Source organism: Thunnus albacares, chromosome 16 (genome assembly GCF_914725855.1).
Source record: "Thunnus albacares chromosome 16, fThuAlb1.1, whole genome shotgun sequence".
Lineage (NCBI taxonomy): Eukaryota > Metazoa > Chordata > Actinopteri > Scombriformes > Scombridae > Thunnus > Thunnus albacares.
Genome location: NC_058121.1, coordinates 13,130,085 through 13,156,827, shown reverse-complemented (window position 1 = coordinate 13,156,827; position 26,743 = coordinate 13,130,085). Strand labels below are relative to the sequence as shown.

At 40.8% G+C, this 26,743-nt stretch overlaps 1 protein-coding gene across 3 annotated transcripts in view; it reads right to left on the bottom strand.

Moving 5' to 3' along the window:
• wasf1 (WASP family member 1) overlaps positions 1-26,743 on the bottom strand; it is a 65,797-nt gene that overhangs the window by 18,487 nt on the left and 20,567 nt on the right. For all 3 annotated transcript variants that reach the window (XM_044377283.1, XM_044377284.1, XM_044377281.1), the window contains 3 exons: positions 17,270-17,424; positions 13,576-13,710; positions 2,442-2,595 (listed from right to left, as the gene is read on the bottom strand). In XM_044377283.1, coding sequence (XP_044233218.1) covers positions 2,442-2,595; positions 13,576-13,710; positions 17,270-17,402 — 422 coding nt within the window. In that variant the 5' untranslated portion in view covers positions 17,403-17,424. The remainder of the gene's footprint in view (positions 1-2,441; positions 2,596-13,575; positions 13,711-17,269; positions 17,425-26,743) is intronic.

Below are 26,743 nucleotides of genomic sequence, written 5' to 3'. Positions count from 1 at the left end.
CAGGAGGACCAATTAGTCAGAATCAACATACTGTACATAGTGGTCTGAAGCCAGCTGACTGGACAACACAAAAAATTACACAGCACATATGTCTACATATGGCTTGATTAGCGAGATAATATCATTTTGAATGACTTCTCTCCTTAATCTTATTTCCTTCAAACTAGTGAAAATATACTATAAACATGTTATGAAAACTTAAATAACTACATCTCCTCTGAAGACTATCAGTCATTCACAAATACATTTCTAGACAGGATTGAAGGCCATGTAAAAGGGTATTTTTCAGGTTTTCTTTCAAACTCATTACCAAGAAATATTTGGTGGATCCTGACCATTCAATGGTCCTAACTGGAACTTCATTCAGAGTCTGCCACACTATGGGAGGCAATTATTTGATGATAACACGGATAAGAGCGAGAATACTGAACATGAAAAGGAAAAGCTTCAAAAGGCAGAGCAGAAAGTTTAATGATATGCAACACAGCAAAGGGAAGAAAATAGAATCCAACAATGGGATAAGGAGCTACTGTGGTGTGTGTGTGTGTGTGTGTGTGTGTGTGAGTGTGTGTGTGTGTGTGTGCGCACTCCAGGAAGTATTTGAGTGTTTGTGTAAATCATGTAAATCATTATGCATGGTAGTCACTCTGTGTATATTTGAGGTGTGTGTTTGTGTGTGTGTGTTTGCTTGAGTGTATGAGAGAGAGAGAGAGAGAGAGAAAGAGAGCGAGCATAGCGAGCTATGCTCAGAGGGGGAGGTGTCCCGGGGAGCCTCCTGGTGCGATGTGTGAAGAGGAAGAGGGGAAGAGAGCAGAGGAGACGACAGCAGAGGAGAAAAGAAAATGAGGAGAGAGTGAAAGCCAGCGGAGGGATGAGGACGAGAGAGAGGGGGAGAATCAACGGGGAAGCGACTGAAAACATCAAAATAGAGGCAGCATTTTAAATTATGAATCATAACAATGAAATCTTTGCTCAATCGGCTGCTCAAATCAACCCTGGGAGCTGCTGTATAATTCATTTTTAGTTCTGGGCTACAAAGAAAATCCAGATGTGCAGAATATGTCACATTTAATCCTTTTAGATATAAAGGGATAGATCGCTGTACTGTGTGCTCTTATACAGCTCTGTCCACTGTCCTCTATAACATGTAGCTGAACCATATCAGTTGTTATAGAGGGAGAGCTATTCCAGCCAGCCTGGGAACTGACAGTCAGGCTTACAATGAACATGGTTTTTATGTCTAATTCAACTGTGAGCATTAAATCTTCTTGTCTGAATAACAACTGACATGAAGCCCTCAGCCGGCACAAAACAAGACATTTAGAATAAGGTTGGGAAATAAAGTCAGTGAGTCAGACACATCAAGGCCCAGAAGTTAAAAACACACCCACGACAGATTTAAATACCACAGCCTACACCTGCACCTGTCTGTCTACAGTGCATGTGAATGTGTCTATACATACACACACACACACACAATGTACTCCAACTGGCTTAGTCAGTGTGAGACAGTTAGACAGAGACAGGTCCTGTAAGATGCTGAAGGAGGAAAAAATAGAGCGAGAGGGAAAACAGAAGTGAGAAAGCAGCAGGGTGAGAAGAAAAAAGAGAGGGAGGGAGTGTTGGCCAGCAGAGATTTTTTATGGATTATGCATCTTCAGATGACTCCCTTGATCTCTCTGCTCGCCTGGCTCAACCTCAAGAGAGCCAAGAGAGATTCCTGTAATAAGATACCAACTTGTCTGGATGCTCTCAAAGATGCATAAGCAAGTGTTTGAAAACATGCAAGCTAGTATTCACACAGATATTTACCTGTATACTCTGAACTCTACACCTAGTCAAACTTTTTTTTTTCCATTTGAGGTTAAAGCTATTCAAGCTCAAGATGCCTTTTCTATTTTGTTCCGTGTGACCATCAATAACACACTGCTGTGCTTAATAAAAAGCTTTTATAGCTGCAGGCAGGAGTATAATACAAATAAATTGGGCCAAATAACAGCCAGAATTCAGTTCATGTAGGTACTTTTGTGTTAAAACACTGGGGTGCAATCAGTCTCTCTTTATGCCCATCAATAAAACACAAATGTATTAATTTTTCTCATTCCCCCGACTGTGGAGAGTGGAAACAGACAAATATATGTAGAAAGTCGATGTAGTTAGAATCATGCTGGGCTCAGAACAAGGCTGCATTCAAACACAACCTCGTATTTGTCAGATTTTCTAGTAAAAATGGAACAAGGGTACTACTTCGTCACGAAGCTCACTTCCAAAATAGGTTGTTAAATGCATATTATCATGCAATCTTAGCACACACTGTGAGAAACATGTTGCTAAGACTTTTTTTTTTCCTTCAAAAATAAATAGCGCCAGTAAACCCTTGAGCATTTTCTGAAAATGTCTTACCAGGGAAGCCTTAGATAGGAAAACATGTGCATTCAGACCTGTAGGGTGAGAGGATGTTAAGAGGTGGCGGCTGCTCGCAGGCCTGGAAGGTCTCCTGCAGTGGGATGGGCAGCGACTTGCGGTCAAACAGCTGCTGGTCCTGAATAGTGGAACTCCTGAAAGCCTTCCTCATGGTTATGTCCTGAAGAGACACTGATGAAGGGATGAAAGGATGGAGAGAAAGGGGAAGACAAAAGAGAAAATCATGGGTTATTATCATTTTGTCAGATTCTTTGTAAGATATGTCATGTACAGTATGTGTCTAAGAAAATGAGGTTCAGTTTAAGACTTATGCTTGTTGCTCTTTGGTTGTACTTTCCCACAATGTATCCTTGGCTCACATACACACACACCAAACAACAGACTCTTTGTCTTTCATGTCTGTGATGAACACAATAATTACCATTTGCCTCAATCTCATCATTATCATCATCAAAATCGACATTGACATCATCACTCAAACGGTCACAATCAACATTACGGAGCACTAAACCTATTAGAAGACACTAATCATCCTCCCCTGGGCTAACGCTACATTGTTGTCCTAATTGGCTAATTTCTATTCCCCCCTGCCCCTCCCTCCAAAAGCAAAATCCACACATGACGACTTGGCTTGGCTTAGCTAAACTAAGCTAGGCTAAGGTCGCCTGTCAGTGGCTTTGGGAATATTTGACCTTCTTTCATAGAGGAACAGCTGACATTTTCAGAGGGCAGAAGAATAACAGAGGAAAATCAATGCGGCGCATTTGAAGCTCTCGTAAAGACAGGTTGGAGAAATTGCTCAGGGGAAGAGAAAAGCAAACCACACAAATGCTAACTCTCAATCTGGTAGGGCCGGGTAGAAACAGCAAGTCTTGGACAGAAATCCAGAACGTTGCAATCAGATCTGAATTATACATGAGGGAGTGACAAATGGATACACTTTACTGCTGCCCAGGGGAAGACTGAAAAAGTCATGTGGCATACAGAAAAAGTATTGTTATAGTCTTCTGTTTATTGTTATAGTCTTCTCTAAACAATTTGATAGCATAGAATCCAACCCTTAAACTATAACCACAAAATACAGTAATCAAAATTAAAATGGGACCAACAGTCATTTTACTGTACAAAGGCCTAGATAAGACAAGCTATTTGCTATCCTACATTGCAGCAGTACAGCTGGATAATGACTTCCACAGACTCTCAGCGTAGAGACAGGCCAGTCACCTGAGGCACAGAAGTCTCATTATTAACAAACACTGTCAGCGAGCCAAGATTTGTTAAGTAACACTCTGGGAGACAGAAAAAGAGAAAGGGAATGGTAAGAGGGAGAAAATAAAACTAAGGCAGAGTAATGAAAACAGGGGATGCAAATAAAGAGGAGGGCAGTGGTGTAGAAGAGCACAAGAGAGACAACAAAAAAAAAAAGATAAAAACATATAGTGTGATTTTTTACAAGGAAAAACATAAAGGCATGAGCCACGTATCACATCAGAGAGGTGCGGAAACCTGATCTGAGCCAGAGGGTGGATTAGGCTTTGCAGAAAACAGCACGGAAAAAACTATAGAAGCCGTTTAGCCAGCAAACACACACACACATAACATAAACACAAAGACAAACACATACTGTATATAGTATATTGTCTTGTGGTAAACAAAAAAGAGCTGAGAGGTGGTTCGCTCCGTCTTCTTGTGACCTTGTGAAAAATGACAGAGCACATAAAGGTGCTACAGTACAGGATGTAGTGTTTGTATACACTAATGCATCTGTGCTAAATTTGACAGTGACTCAGAATGATTTGCAGCTTCCTCTCACACCTCTGATATTTATAATTAGCGTTATAATTCTCAGATATAGAAGAACAATAGAAGTATTTGCCGCTTGTCCTTCTCACTGGCATTGTCCCACATGTTCCACATTCTCCTTCATGCTTTACTGAAGAGGGTATTTCATCGGATTCACTTATTCATCTTTTTTTTTTTTTTTTTGTTTGTGAGAAACAGCCATGAAGCAATACAGGCTTCTTTCCTCAAGACCCAACCTGGTGCTTTGTCATGTAAAATGAATGGTATTGTCTGGTGGAGGTTGCAAATATTTACAGTCGTAGCCTTATTTGTTTTTAGTTATTTATACAGTGTTGAAAAAAACTGTCATTGTTCATTGTTCAAATGCTGAGTAACATGAGCATGATTCCAGTTTATTATAACTTGGGACATCATTTCAATTATTATGATAATGTTGTACTCAAACTAATTCAAGGAACTAAATCTGGGATCACTGCAACAGTGCTACCACAAAGTTTAACAATTAAAGAGTAGTCAGATGAATGGTGATGAAGAATGTTATCTGGGGTTAAGACTAAAACTTGAGAACACCTAAAATGTTAATGATAACCTCTCACTACACAGGAAGACTACCAACGCAACTATGGTAAAAGTATATGTCCAAGTTGAAATCAGTATGTAAACTGTGATGATGGGTGATGACAGTTTGGATAATAACTTTACTATTTGTCTTAGTTTTCTCTTCAAATTAAGTTTGGCTGGAGGTTTGATTAAAACCTGCATGATTCTCTCACTGCTAGTGTTTTCTTGCCCAGTTTGACTTCTTTTTTAGTGACGCATGTTGTAGCGTTCCCATATGTCAGCGATTAACTTGGTGAGTAATCTTATTATTATTAATCAGGATGATGGCCAGTACTATGCAAAAAAAAAAAACCCAAGTTGTAATTAATCAGAATGATCCTCTATTTAATTCATGTTTGTAGGAGTAGGGAGAAGGGAGTGCAGAGGAGTAAACTTCAGTTTCTAGATCAACAACATAAGAGGTGACTAATGATAAGAAGGTAAAAAAAAAAAAAATCAAAGCCATAGCCACAGTGGCACGACAATTACACTGCCCACTGTGATCACAGAGGAGAGGAATGCCAGGGATAAGTAGGAGTAATGGTGAGATCTAAGAAGTTAAAGTAGATTTTTTTTCCCCAAGTTGAGAAGATTAGAGAGGGTAAGAGATGATGATATGGTAAAGGAGATATGAACATTAAAGCGATGCTGTAGTGATCCCTGCAGGGCAGCTCTTTTTTTTTCCCTTGCCCCCTTTCCACAGGAAGGTCAGAGTGAAGGGCGGGAAAGTGCACCTGCAGCTGATGCCAACACTCTACTTCTCACTGCTTATAAATTTCCAGAATACATCTTCAGAGTAGACTACTTTAGACACATAACACCCTGCCAGGGCCAGGAGTAGCCAGTGGCCAACCAGTGAGTGTCAATTTGGTGTTGCTGAGTGCTTTATGTTGAACAAGAGCACTGTGCCCTGCTGCCCCGATGCATTTAGGGAGAGCAGGGAGGCTGTCAGATGGTGTGACAAGTAGGTGCAAAAGTGACAAACAAGAGAGAGGCAATACAGAAGTGTGTGTCAGGATGCATTTGATGCATAGTGAGGCAGCTATAAACCTCTGCCAAGCAACACTGAGCGCTAAGAGAGGCACACTGCACTAATCAATGTGGGCAAACACACAGAAGGCACGCACATACACACACACACACACAGACGCAGATGGATATCTTAACATGATGTTCTACATCCTAATTACAAAATGTCACTTATTCAGCTGAACTACCAATTACACCCATTTAGAGAAGACATTTAGCTAATGAGAAAAATGTGAGTGTATACACGTTTGTGAGTGAATGAGCATGTGTGTGTGTGTGTGTGTGTGTGTATCAGGTTGAGCAGCACCGGGTGTAGCAGCAGTCTCTGATCCCAGCTTGTGAAGGCTCTTATCAGTAAGCGAGTGAGGGATAGTTTATCTCTCTCTCTCTCATATCTTTCTCTAAGACAGATAGCATCTAGCTAAAACACCCTCAACCAAAGAGAGGTGAGGAAGTTCTCGTCACTCACACATACTCACTCACACACACACACACCTGTCTACTTCAGCTTCCCTCAAACTTTCAGGAAAATTATGTTTTCCCTCTTTTCAGCCCCTGCCTCATAGAAATGCAGTCCTACACACAGGCACTGTAGATAAGAAAAGGCAGAGGCCAAGCTGTCTTTTAGCATGCAGGCAAGTCTGTCTCTCTCCTGTTGTACTTCGATGCAAATGTTGCCCTATATTTCCCCTCCTGCGTGCTTCCTCCTGCAGCCCTAAATCACCCTTCCCTCTCTCCGAGTCGGTTTTTGCACCAGCTCTTTTCCATCCCTCTCTTCTTTCACTCGTCAGCTTGTTTTATTGTTCGTTCTCTGTCTTTCATTTTGTCCTCTCCCTATCCTAGAATTTAGCTGAATGTTCTCCCTCTTGAATAGACAAACCTTGTAAATCAGCGGTGTCGTGCGAGAGTGTGACAGTAAACATGGTGAGCCTTGTGCTGTTGTTGAGAGAGAGACTGTTTAAAACTGAGAAGAACTTAAAATTCGGAAAGTACATGCCCTCCGTCTGCAATCACTGTTGGGACGTTGTATTAGTATTCACAATTGTGTTATGAGTTACTGCTGTGCACTGAGGAGTGAACAGATAAACTGTATGCATCTCCTCTTTATTTTGGTTTGGACTTCTGAAGGTTTTTATCAATATTTTCAACATCTGCGTGCAGGTCTTCCTTAATGATGCTTTTGAAAGAACTACCTTAATTGCAAATTCTAATTTCCATGTCCGCATAGCTGTGAGAGTCCACGTGACAGAAATTTTTTCCTTGATTTGTCAGGCTGGATTAACCGTACTTTATCCATGAACAGTTTAATCATTTTTAATGTAATGATAAATGTGCTTATATCTATTGACATTGCATAACACGACATAGACCATGATAGAGGATTTTATACATAACACTCATCTCTATGCCTTACCTCATGCGTAAATGAGAAATGTACTGAATGTAACTCCAGTTTGCACATGTGAGGGAAAGTAAGCAGCAAATACAGTGAATCTCATCAGAACACAAGCTTCTGCTGGGACTCTCAGAGATTTGTGTATACATCTGTAAAACCTGATCCTTTTAAATGCAAAGTGCCTTTAAATCTCACCACTCCATTACAGCCTTTCCAATCTAAACACAGAGGAAAACAAAGATAATAAATAACGAGTAGGAGTTTCAGAGAAAAGGAGTGACTTCATCTTTTTTGTAGCTTTATGGTATATCTTTTACATACAGATACTACTTTGGTAAGTGTTGCCAGTAAAGTCTATTTAAACAGAACTTAATAGAAAGAGACAGAAAGTGGGAGAGAGAGATGAAGAGGGGAGATAAGGAAAGGGATGAAACAACTGCCGGAGAAAATAAGAATGAAGGAGGGTTAACAAGCAGAAAAAGACAAAATCCAAGGAAAACAGAGATCGTAAACACCGAAAAATCAAGATGTCGCGTGAGAGACTCATAGAAAAAAAGAAAAATTGGCAATGGAAGGAAAAGAAACATCTCATTGGATGTGGAGAGGGAGAAACAGAGACACAGATGGACTAATAGAAAAAGAGGGAAGCAGAGAAAGCATAGGGAGTACATAAAGAAACAGTTAAGATGCCAGAGGGACTCGCCTGGGCTTTGTGGCCTTCCATAATGGCCTGCAGCCAGTGTGGTGATATAACTGTGCCATTAAATAGGGGATACAGGCCATTAGTTTGGCTGGCTAGAGTGATAGGGGAAGAGAGCCTGACAGGACACAAATAGCATCCATGCAAGATGGAGGGAGAGCAGAGATCAATCAGAGAGATGAGAGAGGCCTGGAGAGGACAACAAAGACAGAGGAGGTGTGGGAGGGGAGTTAGCGGTCAGGAGAGAAAAGAAGAAAGGGAGTGGAGGGCGAGGCCTAAAGGGCAAAGTGAGGGGCGATACCCTTTAAAGGCTTTAGCGTGGGAAGGGTATGGGCAAGGTGAGTGTGTGTGTGTATCAGATTGAATGTGCATAAATTCATGTGATAAAGCACTTTTGACCTTAACCGCTGCACCATCGGTGACACCGCATACATCACTCTGGCCATCTCTCCATCACGCATCTCTCCAACCTTCAACTCGATATCTTTCATGTTGTCTTACATTCAGTGTCCTTATGCTTTGCACTGAAAACATAATTCACTTCAGTGTGAATCCTGGAAGTCTACTACTGTATCATATCTGTGTAAATGAGCAAACAGAGCTAAGCCGCACTATGCGTATCAGATGATTAGGAGAGGTACAGATATTCCCGATTGTGACTCATTTTCATACCCACTACTGAGGTCACGATTTGCCATTTGTCATGATGCAGTATGTCTAATATATAAAGACATATTTAAATATAGCACTTGAGTGATGAAAACAGTATTGCTTAATGCTGCTGCCCAATGAAAACCATGTATCTCCAGTTTTCTCCAATTTCCATGTTTTAATTTGTTAGATAATCTGATTAAGTATTCCTTTAATTGTTGAGAAAATTCTCCTTCTTCTTCTTCTTCTTGAGCTTTATAAATCATTTATTGGGTTATCAGAAAAACATGGCTGTTTTTCTTAGCTGATAAAAAAATAACATTTTGGAGATTCATGTTTTTCATGGGACAAAGGCGAAACACATGGAAGCACTTATGTCTATGAAAAATAAATCAGAGAATGATGATTTATTTAAAGATTGATGCAAACAAAACCGAACTTATATGAAAAATACATACTTCCATTATTAACTAAATATCTGCTTGAGCTCATTATCTGAGACTCGCCACACATAATTACATAATTCTGCAGTACTTACAAATGATAGTTCAGCAGATCAGGTGGCTTCTACCCACACCTCTAAGTGACCTCATGTTGCACTGAATGGTGCTTGTTAGACGTCTGTTAAAGTTGGAATATATTGTTATTTAGAATTTCTGCAGCTCCATTTGTAATAATGTTTTACAATAATCACTGTGTAAATTATACTTCAGGGTGATTTCACAATAAGGCATCTCTTTCTGTTCAACTATTATTTCTTTTCCCAGCATTTTACAGTCGTGTGATGATCTCAGGACACGACTGCTTCACTGCTGCTGTCTCGCAGTGTTGGTGATTATCCCTCTATTGATCTAACTTCAATTTGCTCTAGATTATACAAACAATGTACGGCTGGATAATGAATCAATATAAGAATTTGTTGTTTCTTCATTTAACTGTAGTATGACATCATCCTAATTCATCCTAATCTAATCCTGATTCCTTACATGTGAATCAGACACCATTTCTGCAGCAATTTGCTTCCATGAAGTTACATCAGAATCTACATTTTTAAAGCAAGTACAACAGTGTATCTGTCAGTTAGTAACCAGATTTTAAGAGGTTTTGAAGGGTTTCAAAGAACCTCAAAGAAGCTAGTGAGGGGTTTTGTAGCAGTATCTGTAAAATACTTGTGCGTTCCACTCTCCTCCATCCTACCCAACCCCCATCCTCCTATCTTCATCCCTCTACAGTCCTGATTTATGGTCCATCCCTGCCTGCACTCATTCCCCTCTCCTTCACTCCTCCTCCTCTTATGCCGACCACAGACCCACACAGACAATTACAAGGCAAGTCATATGCTCCAGCTAAAAGCATCCGTTTTAAACAGTGGTGTGTATTTGAGAGTGTGAAGTTAAAGAGAGAGTGGGTGTAGGGGATTTAGGGTGGCATTTAAAGGAAACAAACCCCTTGGTAAAACCCTCCCACAACTGTCATATTCATCTGACTTTATTTCTCATAAGAAGTCAACACATACTACTTAACTACTTGCTGCTATTACAGTCTCTTGATTTCACAAATCCTCGCTGAATAGTGAGAAAGAAAGAGGAGTGGAGTAGGGTAGAGTTTTTCCATTTACAAGAAAACTTCATTTGGTTATAAATGAGTGTGGAGGAGTTGAACTGAGTGGGAAATCCGTGTAACCTGCAGAGGAGGCCATTTAAACCTGGCCCAGAACATTCTGCGGTACGATCCTTTTACACTCCACTGCTTTTGCTGCAGTGCCCTGTATTACGCACCCATCCCTCTATCCTTCCATCTTTCTTACTCTCCATCCGTCCAACTCCCCCCCCCCCCCCCACCACCACCACCACCACACACACTTAAACTGCAACTGAGCTGATCCTTATCCGCTGTCTCTCAAGCCAGTACTCCAGGCTAAAGGGAAAGCCAGGCATAATTATGAGGAGAGATAAAGCCGAGGACCACATGCGCGCATGCAGACGTACACAACCACTCACAAACTCCAAAGCGTCACAGGAATATGAACAAGTAGCCTTCAGCCAAATGACACAATGAATGTCTTTGTTGTTACTTGGGTTTTTCCCAAAGTACTTCCGTAGATGTGTATTTAATCAGATAGATGTTAAAGTGGAAATAGATAACCTTTTTGCTTTAACTTATCATTATGAAGTAAATGTTGATTGCACAATGTAATGACTATGGAATAATGACACCATCGACATTTAGATTGGTTCCCTATAAGCCTCGCTCTCACTATGCGATTCTGTCTGCTGCTGGTATGATCTTCCGGGAAAATGAAGGCTCGATTTACGGCACAAAGGAAGTGCGCCAACCATTGCGCAACCAAAAGAGGAAGAGGATAGTACTTTTGTTTTTCCTGGTAACTATCGGTAGCTATGTCTCATAATAATTTCTTAGGTGGCCAAGCTCTCTCTATTGTCTTATTGTTATATGATAAATGTGGAATATTGCACAAGCAAATCTGATGACACACTACTAATATCTGCGTAAGCTATGTTTTAGTTGCATTGAGTATACTACCTGAATAAACTTGTCTTTTGATTTCTAGAGGGCTTTCTTCCTGTTAGCTACAGCAGCTAACAGGAAGAAAGCCCTCTAGAAATCAGTTAGCTAAGCTACCAGCCCTACAGCCATAGAATACTAGATCAGTATCCAGTCAGGCTGGCTGTCAGGCTCATCTAAATTTTCATGTGAAAATCATATAAACAAATATGAATCACATGATCTACATGTTCATATGAAAATCATATAAACAAATATGAATCATATGATCTACTTGTTCATATGAAAATCAACGGACAGAAAATATGTTGATACTGTCTCTGCTACACAGTTTCTTTCATTTTGTAAAAACATAAACATGCTACCAACCCAGTTTGCTTTTCTAAACACATACTAAAGAATTTCTTTCTGCTTTCATGTCTCCATTATAGACTAAATGAATGAACAAACTCACACTTTTTTCAGAACTCCTGAACCCCTGCTGTAGTTACTTGTTTGTGCAAAGCAATAACGTTACTCAAACTATGTTATTACTATGCAATGCACATCATTACAATAGCTTTTTCCTATTCCCAAATTCAATATAAAATTATGACAATTTAAATTGACCTCTTCAGTGAACATGTCTCTTTTTTCTCTCTTATTTCCAAAGTGGTGTTGATCATTTCTAAGCTCTGAGGAAAACGGAAAGCATTCCAGTTGTCTTTGGGACAGTGGTGCAAACAATAATACCACTTGGAAAGTTGAAAAACTTGGGGAAAGTTGAAAAGTTGTCTGTTTCCACTTTAATATGTTAATCTCTGCAGGGTACGATTGTGAGAAAAAGTATGGCAGTAGGTGTGTGCCCTTTAACTTCCGCAGGATAATATATATATATATATATATTACCAGTGACCAGAGACACCCTGCACAACAGACTTCCACAATTAGATTAAACACACAATTATTTAATTAGCGCCGCTACAGTATGTGGAGAGGGTGAGGAGATAGAGGGAGAAGGATTTAATGAAATCTAAGTCCTGGGTGACATCTCTGATAGATCGTTCATGTCATTATTTTCAGGTTATTTGAGGTTGTCAAGTTTGTGTTGGAAGTGTTTATCTTACAGTTCCTGTCACTCTCCTGTCTTTATTGTGGCTTTGGTTTTCTGTTTGCTCTGTTTCCCTCATGTGTTTCTGTGCTTGCTTTTCTCTCCTCTGCTTATCCACACACCTGCTCTGTGTCAGCCTTGTTAGTCTTGTCCCGCTCCCAGTGTTTCCTTCAGCCTATCAGCCTTGCCTGTTCCTTGTCTAGTCACCTGCTCCCCATGCCCTCATTAGTTCTGTTTGTATTTAAGTCCTGGTTTTCAGTTCAGTCTTTGTTGGATCCTTTATTCAGTATTGTTCTGTGTTCAGTTTTGCCAGCTTTGCTTTTGCCTGCATGAGCCTTGATAAAGGAGTGCTTCTTCTCCTGCTTTTGGGTCAATCTCCTGCCACGCTTCATGACAGGGGAGGGGAAGGCAGTGGAGAGGAGGAAGAGGAAGCAAGAAGTAGTAAGAGTATGACAGGTGGAGGAGAAGGAGAGGTAATATGACAGGGTGCAAAGCAATTCGGAGAATGGAAGCCTCTGGAGAAGGGGGAAGCAAAAAAAAAAAAAAAAAAAGCACAGAACAAAAAGGAAGATTAGGATGAACAATCTGTGAGTAATCTGGACCTGGAAGGCTCTGCGTTTAAAAAAAAAAACAAGCTTGTGATTCTGCAAAAACTAAAAAACAATTCATTGCCTTGTAAAAAGATACCAAAGCCTTTACTTGCATTCACAGAAAAGCCATAAGCAGTGCGAGTACGACCCAGCAAGCGTTTTACTGTCTTCGTGTCAATGACAAGGAAGCAGTTAGAGTAGCATTGTGCAAGGCCGTAAACACACTGCCGGTCCATGGGAAATCGATATGGCACCTTGGAGCATGGTATTACACTGCTGTGATTCTCTCTTTTTACTTTGCACCCACTGCACTCTCCTCCAGCTGCGCTATCCTGCCATCCTGCCTCCCCTCTCCCGCAGATTATCGCATTCCTTTTTATTATTGCTCACAACAGATACAGCCTGACCATAGATCCAATTTCTCCTCACAAAGAAAAGGCCCTTTAGTGGGTAAACGAGCATCCAGCCAAAGTGAAACTCTGGCAGAATGTTTCTAATAGAAGCCGGGGTGTTTGTACTATTCAGGGTGAAAAATGATAACGTCTCATAGCCGCCTGTTCTTCTAATAACAGCCATTAACACTGGAAGGGGGAGGAGGGGGGGCAGGCGAGCTCCATCACACAGTGTATACACAAAGGCACATCTACAAGTGCACATCCAATTTTGTGCAGTAACACAGATGGAAACTGGAAGGTTAAAGGTGTGACTCGGGGAGGAAAAAGTTTAAAAGAAAGAGGTGAAGAGTGTGCGTGCATACAGTACTCACATTCCTCCTCTTTGGGGTCCAGCTGTGTGACACTGATGGAGAGGCGGTCCACACGCTCCTGCAGGGAGTTGACCCGGAAAGAGAAGGAGTGGGCCTCATTGAACAACTCTCCAAACAGGTCTTCTGCATATTTACCTGCAAAACACACACACACAGGCACAGAATATGCTTTTTATTTTATTTTATTTTATTTACCTTACCAGATTACAACACACACAGAAGTAGTGTGACTTCATTCTCTGCTCAGGTCGCCATATTTCACTATATCTTTACATAGCAAATAGTTGTTTGCTGACATCCAGTGAGGTTGAATATCATATATTGCACCTTTAAAGTCTTAACTAGTTGTGAATGAACTGATAATGACACAAACTGTAAATAGTCTAAAATGGAGATCTAATGTTTATTCATCTTCTTTAAAGACATGTCTCTTTGGCACAACATTTGTCATACCACTTTGAGTTGTAAAACAGCATTACTGTCAGCTCTGGGGACTTGTAGTCTACAGCAATTAGGTCCTTCTGTTTTGAAAAGCTACACTAAAAATCCCCACTAAAAACAAGTGCTGTTATTCCTCTGTGTGAAGCATCATAGCATCATTTTCAAGATGAAATTTTGCAATTAGTGATATTAAGAGCTAGAGAAAACGCTGTGTCAGTGGTGACAGCAAATCCCTAAGGCACCTTATGCAGCAGGCTGACTGCTCTGATGAGAATACGAGTGCTAGAGACCTTTTACCAAAGACAGCTGTGTGATAGCTGAGTGACGAATAAGTAAGATGCAGATTAACTCCCAGTAGGCTTCAAATAAGGAAACTGAAGAGGAAAAGTAATGGAGCTTAGTGTAAGTTCAAGCAGGAAGACTGTCTATTACTCATTCATTCATTCTCATTCCTCTCTCTCCCCACTGCTTCTCCTGCTCTAGTATCAGCTGATTAGGGGCTTTAATCTTAGTTAACAAATCAGATTCCGCCGTGATTTCTATCAGCCTATCACGTCTTAGCTGCCCAACTTAAAATCTGTTCTTCTCTCCGTAGCTGTTAGCTGTCATTTCAGTGTGAATCGTCGCGACCCTCCACCACCCAATTCACCTCCACTTCATCACATCAGCATCAGGTCCGAGATCACCAGAAGCCCGCTCCTCTTCTCATCATCCAGATTCAGATCCCGATATTCACTTATTCATCACCACCATGCAATTTTCCCAAGACGCAAGTCTAAGTTTTATGGGTCTGTGCCTGTTTGGACAGTTCCGGGCACCAAAGGAGGGAGAAGTGGCTCAGCTGAGGATTTGTTTATGCAGGTTAGGTGGTCCAATGCAATTTTTGGTGTTCATTTTGGCATGAAATTGCATTTGAGATAAAAGCTTGCTGCCACCTAACCAGCAATTTTTGTGGCTTCAGTTGGCAGAGGCGCACGCACACAGATGTCTCCAAAATAAAAAAAAACACTTTTCACTTATGTTAAGATTTGCCCTTTTCAGTTTTGCTACATGTTTTTTCATCTACTGCAGATTGACATGGGAGTCAAAAACACTATTTTATTTTTCAAAGAAGATTTTTACCAATAATATCATCCACATGAGTGTAATCCAGTGACCCAGAGTTCAGAAATACATCCTCTCGGATTCTGTTTCCCACAACAACTTGACTTGAATGTTGGATCTTTTCCCTCGTTTATTAAACAGATGTACTCATCACACAGTAGCAGGAACGATACATGTGTTTCATCTACAGTCTCTGATTTCAGAGAGGGACTGTGTATCAGTTTACACGCAGATGGCACAGCAGAGAAAATTTCATTAATTATTTAAATCTTCCAACGTGACGACAGGATCGGTCAGGACCCGAAACCCTGTTACTCACAGATTCCAAGTTCAACAAAAAAATAATTTGAAGTAATGTGGTTGTCCTCAGGATGCGTCATGAGCTTTTTATTAATTAAAAGTTCCAATTCAGGTTCGAGAATCAAAATATTTTTTCTGTCAAGTCACTAAGATCATTACAGTGATTTTTCAGTTATGCCACTTACAGTCAAGTCTCAAAATATTTGCAGTAGTTATCTCTGTGCATGGATGTGTATCCATATAATCAGTGTGTAAAATAGCCTCTGACAACCGGAGGTCCTGTACCGTGCACAGAGTAGGCCTACATCAACATCCTATATACTGTGAACAGATAAAACATGTTTATGAAAACAGGTTTAAACACAGTCCTGCTTATTTTATGCACAGCCAGCACAGGGTGGATACCTTCCCTACTCATTCATCATTTAAATATTTTGACCAAACAGTGATAGAACTTGTTTGCTTTTCAAACACTAACCGGCAAATTTCCAAACCCAATATTGTATCTGTTTGTTTAAGGATATTGTATATACTTAAAAGCATAAATGAGGACTTTCAAATATACAGTGGAGGAATAGAGCCACAGTTTAAATGTATTACTTATCCTCAATTAATTGTTTGCACAAAATAAGCAGCAGCACACATGAGACCACATCAGCTTTATTTTCATTCTACCGTTGTCAGCATTTTTTGGATTGATGTATATTAATATTTTGGGGTGTCCTGATTGTATATTTTGGAACTTCCAGGGCTTCACAGGGGTGAATTCATTTCTCTCTCTCACTTACGTTCCTCTCCTTCATTTCACCTGTTGCTGCTTTTAAAAAGGAGCTCACGTGATTGGTCATTACTGAAGCCCGCCAAGACTCCACCTGTGCGTAATGCATTCCTCCCACTATAATAATGTATCCAGTCTCTCCTCCACGTTGCGCCTGGCTGGGCCCAGAGTGTGCCGGTGCTGATGGACGGGAAAGTTGCAAAAATGTGTTGGCCTCACCCACACGCGCCACACGCCAGGAATTAAGACTTGGATCTGCGCCTACGCCCTATTTCGGGAAAATAGAGCCCTTCAGCCTCTATAAATCTGAGAGGATTCATGTCATAGCTCATGAGTCATGACCATATGGTGTTTTCTTACCTTTCCCTGAGCACAGCTTTGTATTAAAACTATGCCAACCGAAAGATATGCCACATTAAGTCATTAATAATGAAGTGCATTTTTAGATTTGCTTTGTAAATAGTCAAGAATACCAAAATTGTACATCATGCATGATTGCTTTTCACTGGAGTGGATTTTATGATTCTGGAAACTTATCAAATATATCTAAATTTTTAAATCTGAAAGTAGTTAATATGCAGGCTTTCTTACTACCCCAAAGGAACAATTACCATGATATGCAGTTTCTTTAAATATTTCATTTTTTAGATATTTCTATCTGTATCCAAATCTCCTCCACAGCTTTTATGAAATGTCTCTTCAAGGATTTGAAATTTTAGCATTTAAAACTCATACAAATTCACACAAAATAAAACTTATTTTTACCCTTTACTGACCTTTTTTAAAAGTTTATAATTAAATCCACATAAACTTTACTGCTCCTGTGTGAAAAATGCAATCATGAAATTTGATCTTGATTGCTAAGGATTATCAAATGTGTCAAAAATCATTTTCTGGATCTTTTAATGTTCTGATGTCTGCGATGTAGCCTACAAAATATTTTCCAGGCAGGATAGAAATAAAACTGACTAACAGGAAAGCATCAGCTGACTCAGTATATAATAGCTGAATGGTCAGCTAATCAACTTATAGTGAGCAGTATGTGTGTGTGTGTGTGTCTCTGCTACTCACTGAGGCTGCTGAGCTGGCGGATGACGTTGGCCAAGGAGATGTTAGTCACACACTCCAGCTCGTTCTTGATGTTCCTTGGCAGCACTGTGTGGCACAGGTGCCTGGGCTCAATGGTGCGCTTCACTAGCGGCATCCTTCTGCTGCGACACCGCTACCTACAGGAGTTGGATGGAGGAGGGGAGAGGGGAAAATGGAAGAGGAGACAAAACTTCATTAGTGCATCAAGTCTTTTTACAGATCTTGTAAATGTGCTGCCTACTACAACACTCACTAGAAGAGAGAAATAGCGAGGAGAAAATGTGTTTCACTGATTGCTTTCCTAATGCCACAGCAGAATTATCACAACTAAGTGAGGCAGAGAAAAAAAAAAAGGTTGGAGGGAGAGATGACAGAATATGACATGTTAAAGGGTAAAAAGGGCATGCGGAGAGGGAATTAATTGTGGGAAGTATAGTTAAACAGGATCCTGGAGAAATATGAAATGTAATGGAACAGCAGGGAAGTAATGTCCTAACATTGCTAACAGCCATATTACCTCATCTGTTTGACTGACTTAGCACTGTCTTGTCCTTTTCATCATGCATAACCTGGCTAATATACCTCAGCACTTTGTCTGCCCACTCATCCATGCTAATGGAATTAAGGCTGCTCACTGCTGGACTTCTTAGGCCCAGTTCTCCACTACTCACACCAACACCAAAAAAAGATGAAAAGACGGCTGGCCGAAGACACAATGACACACATAATGCAATGATCCAGAACCAAAATATGTTTATAGTAATCATACCACTTGCCCTTTTGCGTGCCCTTATAAATTTCACTAAAACATAAAAATGTCAACCTGCTGGTGGCACTAGAGGAAAAGTCAGTGGATCACCAACATCAATAAGATTCAATCTTTGGGGACCACAAATGTCTGGTCAACATTTCATAGCAATCCATCCAATGGTTGTTGAGATATTTCAGTCTGGACTTAAGCTTCGGACTGACCGACATTACCATCTCTAGAGCTGCGGCGCTAGCATAGCTAATACTGGCTTTAAGTAATAAGTTAAACAACATGACAGAAAAGATAAGAGAAAAAAAATCTTGAAGGTAACACAATGACAAAATTGAACATTTAACGAAAAGAAGGTTGAGAACTGAGAGCAAAAGAAATCAGGAATGTACAGAGCAAGACGCCATCTACCAGCTTGACTCCCTCAGTGACAACACTAGTTAATCATACTAACAACACCTTGTCTCTTTGCTGTAGTTTGTTTTTAATTAGAGCGAGTGGGTGCAATGATGTGGAGACCAGGTGCTCAGATGGACTGACTGATCGACTGGGCTTGACAGTGATTAGACCTCGTTAAAACAGTGATTAAACTTTAATTGACATCTGGCACTCGTAATATCCCGCTGTTTTCTTACTGGTGTTGCCTTCGCTGAAGAATAAACATCATCATTGATGGTATCCATAAAAATGTAGGGCAAGGAGGGCTATTCTAGGAAGTGGCCCAGCTATAGATGGTTAGAGGCAAGAGAGAGAGAGAGAGAGGGAGTCCGGTAAAGAAGGCTTTGTTGAGGTGATTCATCTTGGAAGCGTCTTAAAATGGGGGCATCAATGCCCATAAAAGGAAAGAACGAGAGCTCGCACCTCTCAAAGCTGAGTTTGAAGGAGGTGTGCGGGCGATGTTTCTGCCACAAACCCAAACAGAGCGCCAAATCCCTGCCCACCTTTAAAATAACAAGACACTCTCTCTACTCTTTGGGGATTTTTTTTTTTTTTTAAAAATGTCCTACAATCACTCCATCACCCACATATGCACACACATTCCCCACCCCTCCTGATTGGGACCACCTCTTGACCCAATGCTCGCTGACATTTTCACAGCCTCTGGTAGTCTTGGTAATGTCGGGTTAACCCTTGAGCTTCCACTTGCTAAGGTAGAGGTGTAAACTCAACTGTTACTGTGTTGACCTTTAACATATAGGCCAAACACTTTCTAATGTAACATCCACTGTAAGTACAGGGATCTTAACTTAAAACACACATAAAAACACAACACAAAGATGGAGGAAAATACTGAAAATGATCATGTTAATATACTCCTCCTAAAAGGTACATTACATCTTCCTTTGCGCAATCCACATCTCAGCTCTCTCAGCAATCAGTAAGGCATTCATTTACCTTTATTCACCTCATTAGTTTATGAAAAAGTGTGACTATATGTTGCGCTTCCAGTCTCTGGGTACCGGTGTACAGACAGAAACAGAACGATAAATAGAGAAGCAAATTAAAATCAAAATCAGTCACAACCCTGTGTATACCTCTGCCATCCATGCACGCTAGCTTATTTAACACACACACATATACACACACATACAGATGATGACGAATGCATCTGCTGGGCAAGTTCACTGTTCTTGTACCCCTCCCCCCCTGTGCTCATCTCCCCCTCTTCAAGGCTTCTCCACTTCCTCATCTCTCCATAAAGGAATGTGTTGTCTTCTTAACAACGTTCCTCCTACCTAAGAGTTATTTCTGAGGATGATTTTGTCTAAGGGGGTGAATAAAAATTTTTTAAAAATCTATGATGGGACATGAAGCTTTCAAATGGTAGTTAAAGGAAGATGACAGACAGAGAAACAACCATTTTAGGTTCACAGATGACTTAAAAGCACATGTAACAGAAAAAAAAATGGTGGAGTCAAAGACAAAGCAGCAGCAGATGAAAGAGAATCATCATTCACTCTTACCCCCTAAGCCCCTTAACATAAAACCACATAGAAATAGCTGTTTTAGTGGCAGTGAAACAGAAATTAAAGCGTGTTTAGCTTCACTAACGTGACATATTTCCAAGTGAAACTGAACTGGTGGGCAGGATTTGGTTATGAGAAAGGATTTAAATCAAATCCTGCAGACGTGATTGGATTGCTCAAAGTGGGCATGGCTTTGCACATAAAGGTGCCATGCGGAGCTGTAGAAAGATACAGAGCTGCAGAGGATTGTTGACCTCCACACGCCTCCCACACCTGCGTTATTTGATCAGGAGGAGGATAGGGGTAGAATTAATAAATTAGATCTCAACTGCATTCTTTGGACATGTAAACTAGAATTTGTCAGCTGATATCCAAACACACACTAAGATATTGCTCTGCTTGCTACCCTTGAGATAAGGATCAAGTGTACTTTCATATGATGGGCGGGGTTAGCCGATCACCTCAAAATCGAGACGTCAAGAATATATTTACATTTTACAGTATTTACATATTACATTTTTCATGAATCATATTAAGCATGTAATAAGAGATAAATAAATGATTAATGCAGGGACACAGGATAAGAACCTGGAAAATATATTTTTCATTTCAGTATCTTTAAGTGATGGTATTGATCCTACCCGCCTGATTGCCTCAGGGCTGGTTTTTCATATAGAAGAGATGCTCCTGCTGTGAACTGCATGGTTACAAGACAGTTTATTTGCATAATGAATCATTAAAACATTGAATTAGGATGATAGCTCTTTTCTCTAATAGTACAACAGGCTCAATTACATGTCTGTGATATGGGTTAGCACGTTATTAGTGAGTAAACACAGTTGAGTTGCCTTGCGATTCAAAAAAATGTGTTTGTGTGTGTGATTACTGACTGCAGCATACATGTGCTAGCCTCACTGATTGGACATACGTTAACACGAGACTGCTGTTCACAGGAGGGAAAAGAGGATTTTCTCTGCACAGAGGCACTCACATACTTGATGCACACACACACACACACACACACAAACATGCTGTATTTGTCCACAGAGGGTTTCCATACTATCCAATGACATGATGACATATGACAGCGCTATTCCCATGAGAAAAGTGCTGTCATTTCTCATGGGTTCCCATAAGAAATCGCTTACACATTATCTTGGTTCTGACAGAGAGAGAAAAGGAAAATTAAGGAGAAAGAAATAGAAAGACGACACTTCAGTAAAACCCATTTAAACTCATAAAATCAGATGTGACTAACAAGGTGAAATCAACTCAGTTCTCACAAGCTTTCAGAGCGAGACTTCTCCTTGAGCGAGACTTTGTTACACATAATAACAAACAGACCAGATCGAGCGGAAGGGTAAAGAAAAACGTTTCATTTATCTGTAGGGATCCTTTCCAAAATGTTGTCAGACACTTATAATAAAAATCTGCACCTGTCAGTGGCAAAAACCAGCACTTTTAGTGGACGTACATCGACGGGGCGCAATTGCCCCAAGGGATTATATTGCAGCCCGTTTCGCAGCTGCCGGCTAAAGTGCTCTCGCTCAATAATGGACCAATTCCAAAAATTGTTGTCTCCATTAGTTACTTAAACACAAAATGATGGGAAAATAGGGTCCAGGTTGAAAGATTCTGAAGTGTCCCTTTAATCTCACAAAGCCTTTTTTTTGTGAAATTGAAAATTTGCATTGCAGCTTTGAAGTAGGTAGCATTCCACCTAAGCTAGAGGTCACACGCCAGTGTTGTCAATTATAGTGTCTAGGTGTGAGTCACAATTGAAATTGTGTGAAATAAACCAAACCATATGAACACAAGTTGGTTGAAAAGTTATTCGATATGAGCTCAGATGAGATATTTAACTTTAAAGAAGTGAGATGGAATAAAATGTACGAGAAAGTCAGATTAAGACATTTTGTGCAGCACAGTGGGTGTTCTTCAATGGGGAAAGGGTAGAGTGACAAGACAGTAAATGATAAAGACATTATGTTCTTGATGTGTCAGGACTTTCCTCTGACTGCAGAGATGAAAGTGTTGCAGAATAGTTCATTACTTGTAGTTAACCAAATAGAAAGACAGCCAATTACATGAAAGAGCAGTCTGCTACTACACTGACCGAGATGCTGATTTGAGGCTAACATGTGACACATAAATAACAATCCACACCGAGCCAAATAAAAGTAGCCGTTTACCAAGCCGATATGTTTTGACTAAAGCTATGCGTATGATCATCTGGTGAACAGATTTTACATATCTGCACAACCACAGGCCTTTCAGGACAGACAAACTTTGCATATTAACCAAAATATTCTTGGTTAAATATTTTTCAGACCGGCAGCATATCTCCTCACACATCATGCAGCTGTGGTGTGGTGTGGTGTTTACTCACTCTCCCTAAACAGACTTTTACAGCAGGTGTGAGACCGAACTTATGCTCGTACGTCACTTCGAAAAAACTCTCCACATCAAGAGAGCAGAGCTACAGAAAATGGGTTCAGAAACCTTTTCAGCTGGGCTATTTCACACTGACTCTTTTTATGCTAACAAATAGACCATTCTCAGATTTAGCTAATGGACAATCATGTTCAAAGACCTTTATAGTACCCGGCTGCTATTCCACAATGGCTTATCGGGTTGAAAGCGTACGAGGCATTTATAACTTCCTTGTGATTACATTGAGACAGATTTCTGACTATTCAGCACAATAGCTGCTCTGTGAAAGAAAGGTTGAATGTGACAGCATTGACAGAACTAACTGTGAGAAAATTACACTCTTCCACCGTCAGTTTTATCCTGATTCAATGAAAAGGGCAGCTGACAGGAGAACTCTGGTTTCAATACATTTCCTTCCTTGTCCCTTTTAGTTTTTCCTCCTTCACTGACTGACTGTGTCATGCCAGTAAAATAGAAGAGTGATATCACCGCAGCCCATATGAATATCAAATGATCAGGGGTTGATCACTAGATAAAGAAATATTTCACCTACCTGCTATTTCCCTTTCTTTTCCCTTCTTTATTATTTCCATCCAGTCTACGGGTTAGCCAGCCTCTTTACTCTCTGCAAAAACCCCTCTACCACTATCCTCCTACTTTTACGGTCCATTCATCTTGGGTGGTGCTTCCCGCTGTCACCCGTCACCATGGCGACTGTTGCAGTGGGATGTCATTGGTCACTTTGTAAAATCCCAAAAGTGGCAGAGACAAAGAAGGTGGGGGAGGAAAAGCCGGAGTAATGGGTGACGGAAGCAATGAATGATCTAAGATCGAGGTGATGTGTCAAAGCAGTGATAGCGATTGATGAATTAATGCAATATGAGAGAGGGAATTAGAGTGAGATTAGGAGGGGGGGGGGGGTTGCTCATCCATTGTGTACAAGCAGAAAGCAGGGTGACGGACGGCACGTGCCGGTGGAGAGCAGTGGGCCTCCACTGGTGCAGCTCATTGCACTCAGGACAATATGTCCAACTAGAGGCTCTAATGAATCCTAATGGAGCATTTATTCACTCACACTGTCGCACAATGTAGCCACGGACCTCTCAATATGGAGCAGGTCAAGGGCCTTTAATCTGGAGGGCTTGGTAGAGACACAAGACCCTCGATGCACTATAAGCTAGAATTAGATACACACACAGCCATGCAAACGCAACCAGTGTTTCCTGTAGGATTTTTTTTAGCAAATTATATAAGGAAGGGGTGATTAATTATACAAAGAAAGCAAGAGAAAAGCTATTTAAAGAGGATGTATCATGCACATTTCCAGGTCTATATTTATATTCTGGGGCTCTACTGGTATATCTTTGCATGATTTACAGTTAAAAAAAATTCAGTTGTCTGTCTGAAACAGGCTGTTTTAGCTACCACCTTTTTAAGGCCCCTTCCCCAATGAGCCCACACTCTTCTGATTGTTATGATTGTTCCCGTCGGCAGACTTACGGTGGCGCCGAAAGCTACGTAAACAAACAGTTGTACTCGGATTTCACTTCTTTCTCCCCCTTCCTTACTCGAAATACAGTATAAATTTCTCAAATACATCCATACATGTTCGAGCCTGAATCTGATCGGAAATATGCGAGTGGACAACGTGAACAACACAAGGACAGCCTTAGCAACAACCTTAGCAACAAAGGCTACAGAACCAAATTGTTTGTGGACATGTGCAAAACAATCTGATGTCATCACGAGGAGGAAGTAGAGGTAATATTGCAAAACAGGGTTCAGAGCAGGTTGAAGCCCCGGCTTTTGACTTGCAGGGAGTTTTAGACCTTTGATCATGTTTAACACAGACACTTGACATCATTATAAAAATGACAGAAAATCACAAAAAGCATGATATGCTCCCTTTAACAAATACCTCATCTCAGACATGAATAGGAATTATGTGAACAAAACACAAACACAACTATTATCCAGCAGTGAAGCTATTTTTTTTTTATTAGCCTCATGTTTGCCACCACAGTTGTTAGATCTGAGAAAAGCCAAAGAAAAAAGGGGCAATAGAAAAAGCAACTAGCAGTAAACCAGCAAGGGAGCTGGTTGGAATTGAAATGAAACGGCCACAGCCTTGTGAAATAAGAGAGATCTCATCATTAAGTGATGTAAAATTCATGGTCTGTACAGTTAGTCAAGCTGATTTTCTCACTGGATCACCATGAATCAACAGAATCCAACACACGGCACAGATTAAGTGTCTGGTTCCATTCAAGGGCCCACATACTGTGTGCTTCCACAAATACAGAATACATTAGTAAGACGCAGTAAATGCAACCACAGGAGCAGATTTGTCCTTTAGTTATTTACATCCTGTAACCTACAGGTCAATGATTCACCTGCTGCAACAGCCCTGCGTCCATTATTAAGTAGCAAACAAAAAATGTGTGGTAAATTAGTTCCCAAAAATCCTTCCTCAGAGCCAACACAGCTTGTAGATGGTTGTATTCTCTATGTTAAATTAGCCTGAACATGTTCTGCCCTTGTCTGGTGATCCGGGAACTTGTGCACTACAACTGTGGACTTGATTTCCTGCAGTATGAACAGCTTCAAACAAAAAAAACACAGAGACATCAAATCAGGGAAGCTGAAGGAGCCACAGCAGCCAATGGCAGAGGGAGCAGGCGAAGCTTACCAGCAGCTGGTTTAAATCAGTAATGTGAATATGCAGTGCAGGACATGTAGCACAGCTCATTTTCCAAAGAAAACACAGCAGAGGGGGAAAAAAAAAAAAGAAATGAATGCTGTCAAACTCAAAACTTATTAAAGGGACTGCTGTTTCCTTTAGATGGTTAGAAGACATTTTTTGTGACTGCAGAGACAACAGGAAAAATAATATCTAGCTCATCTTTTTTGTTATGCTAATGAGGCCGTTATAAATTTTTAAATGCTATTTGTCCTTTCATTTTCTCTCTCATTAGCACATCAGGCTAGAATTCCATCAGTATTATCTTTAAAAACAGCTCACATGGCCAGACTCACAAGATAATAAAATGCTGACTTTGCTGTCCTCCTGTGGATACAACTGAATCAGATGTCCTTGCGAAATAGGAACACGGCTGAGATTTTTGGACTCATCGGTTAAATACTGAAAGGAATAAGGCCTGAAACCTCAGGATCACTCAAGCTTTATCAGATGCCTCACCTCACACAGGAACGTCCCTCACACCCAGGTTGTGTAGTGTATAGAGAGGTCAGGAAGGTTTAACCGAATCGCTGCTTGGAGCATTGAATAGGCGGTTGTGACTGACAATGACCTGTCTGGTCTGGTGAGCAAAGGTAAGAAAGTAGGTATTAGATGAATTTCTCCCTTAAGCTCTAGTTTTTAAAATTCTTCACACAACTGCTCTGGTCACTTTTTTTTGTATGTGTAAAGGAATGAAACACAATGGACGCCCTCAAGGAAGGATTGAGTGGGCACCGTTATCCACGTTTGTGTTAGGTGGAACGGAGCAGCTGGACCCAAACGCAGGAGACTGCAGGCTGAGCGAGGCTGAAGAATAACTTCTTTATTTAAGGCTTGTGCAGGCAAAAACAGAGCTGGCAGGTCAAGGCAAAACAGAAACAGGATGCAGCACAAACAGAGCAGACTGAACAAAGGATCCAACAAAACTGAGTCGAAAAACCAGGACTTAAATATAAACTGAAACAACAAGGAACAGGTGGCAAGACACATGGGCAGGCTGGGAGCTGGTTGGCTGGGGAAGACACAGGGAGCGGGGCAGGTCTAACGAGACTGGATGCAGGGCAGGTGTGGAGGGAAAAAGCAGGCTGAGGAGAAGTACAGGAATACAGGAGGAAAAACACAGGGCAAACAGAAAAACAAAACCCCTGAAACACAATGAATACAGTCTAACTAATAAAGGCAATGATATCACGCTAGAAGTCTTTAAAGATACAACTCAAAACAGCCTTCTCCAACTAGTCCCGTCTTAACATAAGTAGAAAAGGCTGAGAGGAGGAGAATAACAACTAGGGACACAGAGTCAGACCAGAACCTTGACACATTTGACTGATTATCGCATCTCGCCCATCTCGATGACGGCAGGCTTTTTAGCCCCACCTCTGAGAGTGACCGCTCAGAACAGCTATAAACACTTTTTCCTTCTGACAAGACGTAATACACTAGTTCATTTTGTGTACACCCAGGTTTTAATGCTTTGCCATTGTTGGTGGGGAACAGCCTGTCAAAACTGACAGGAGAGGAAAGCTGGCTCCTCTGCACAGTAAGAGGTCCCTGGT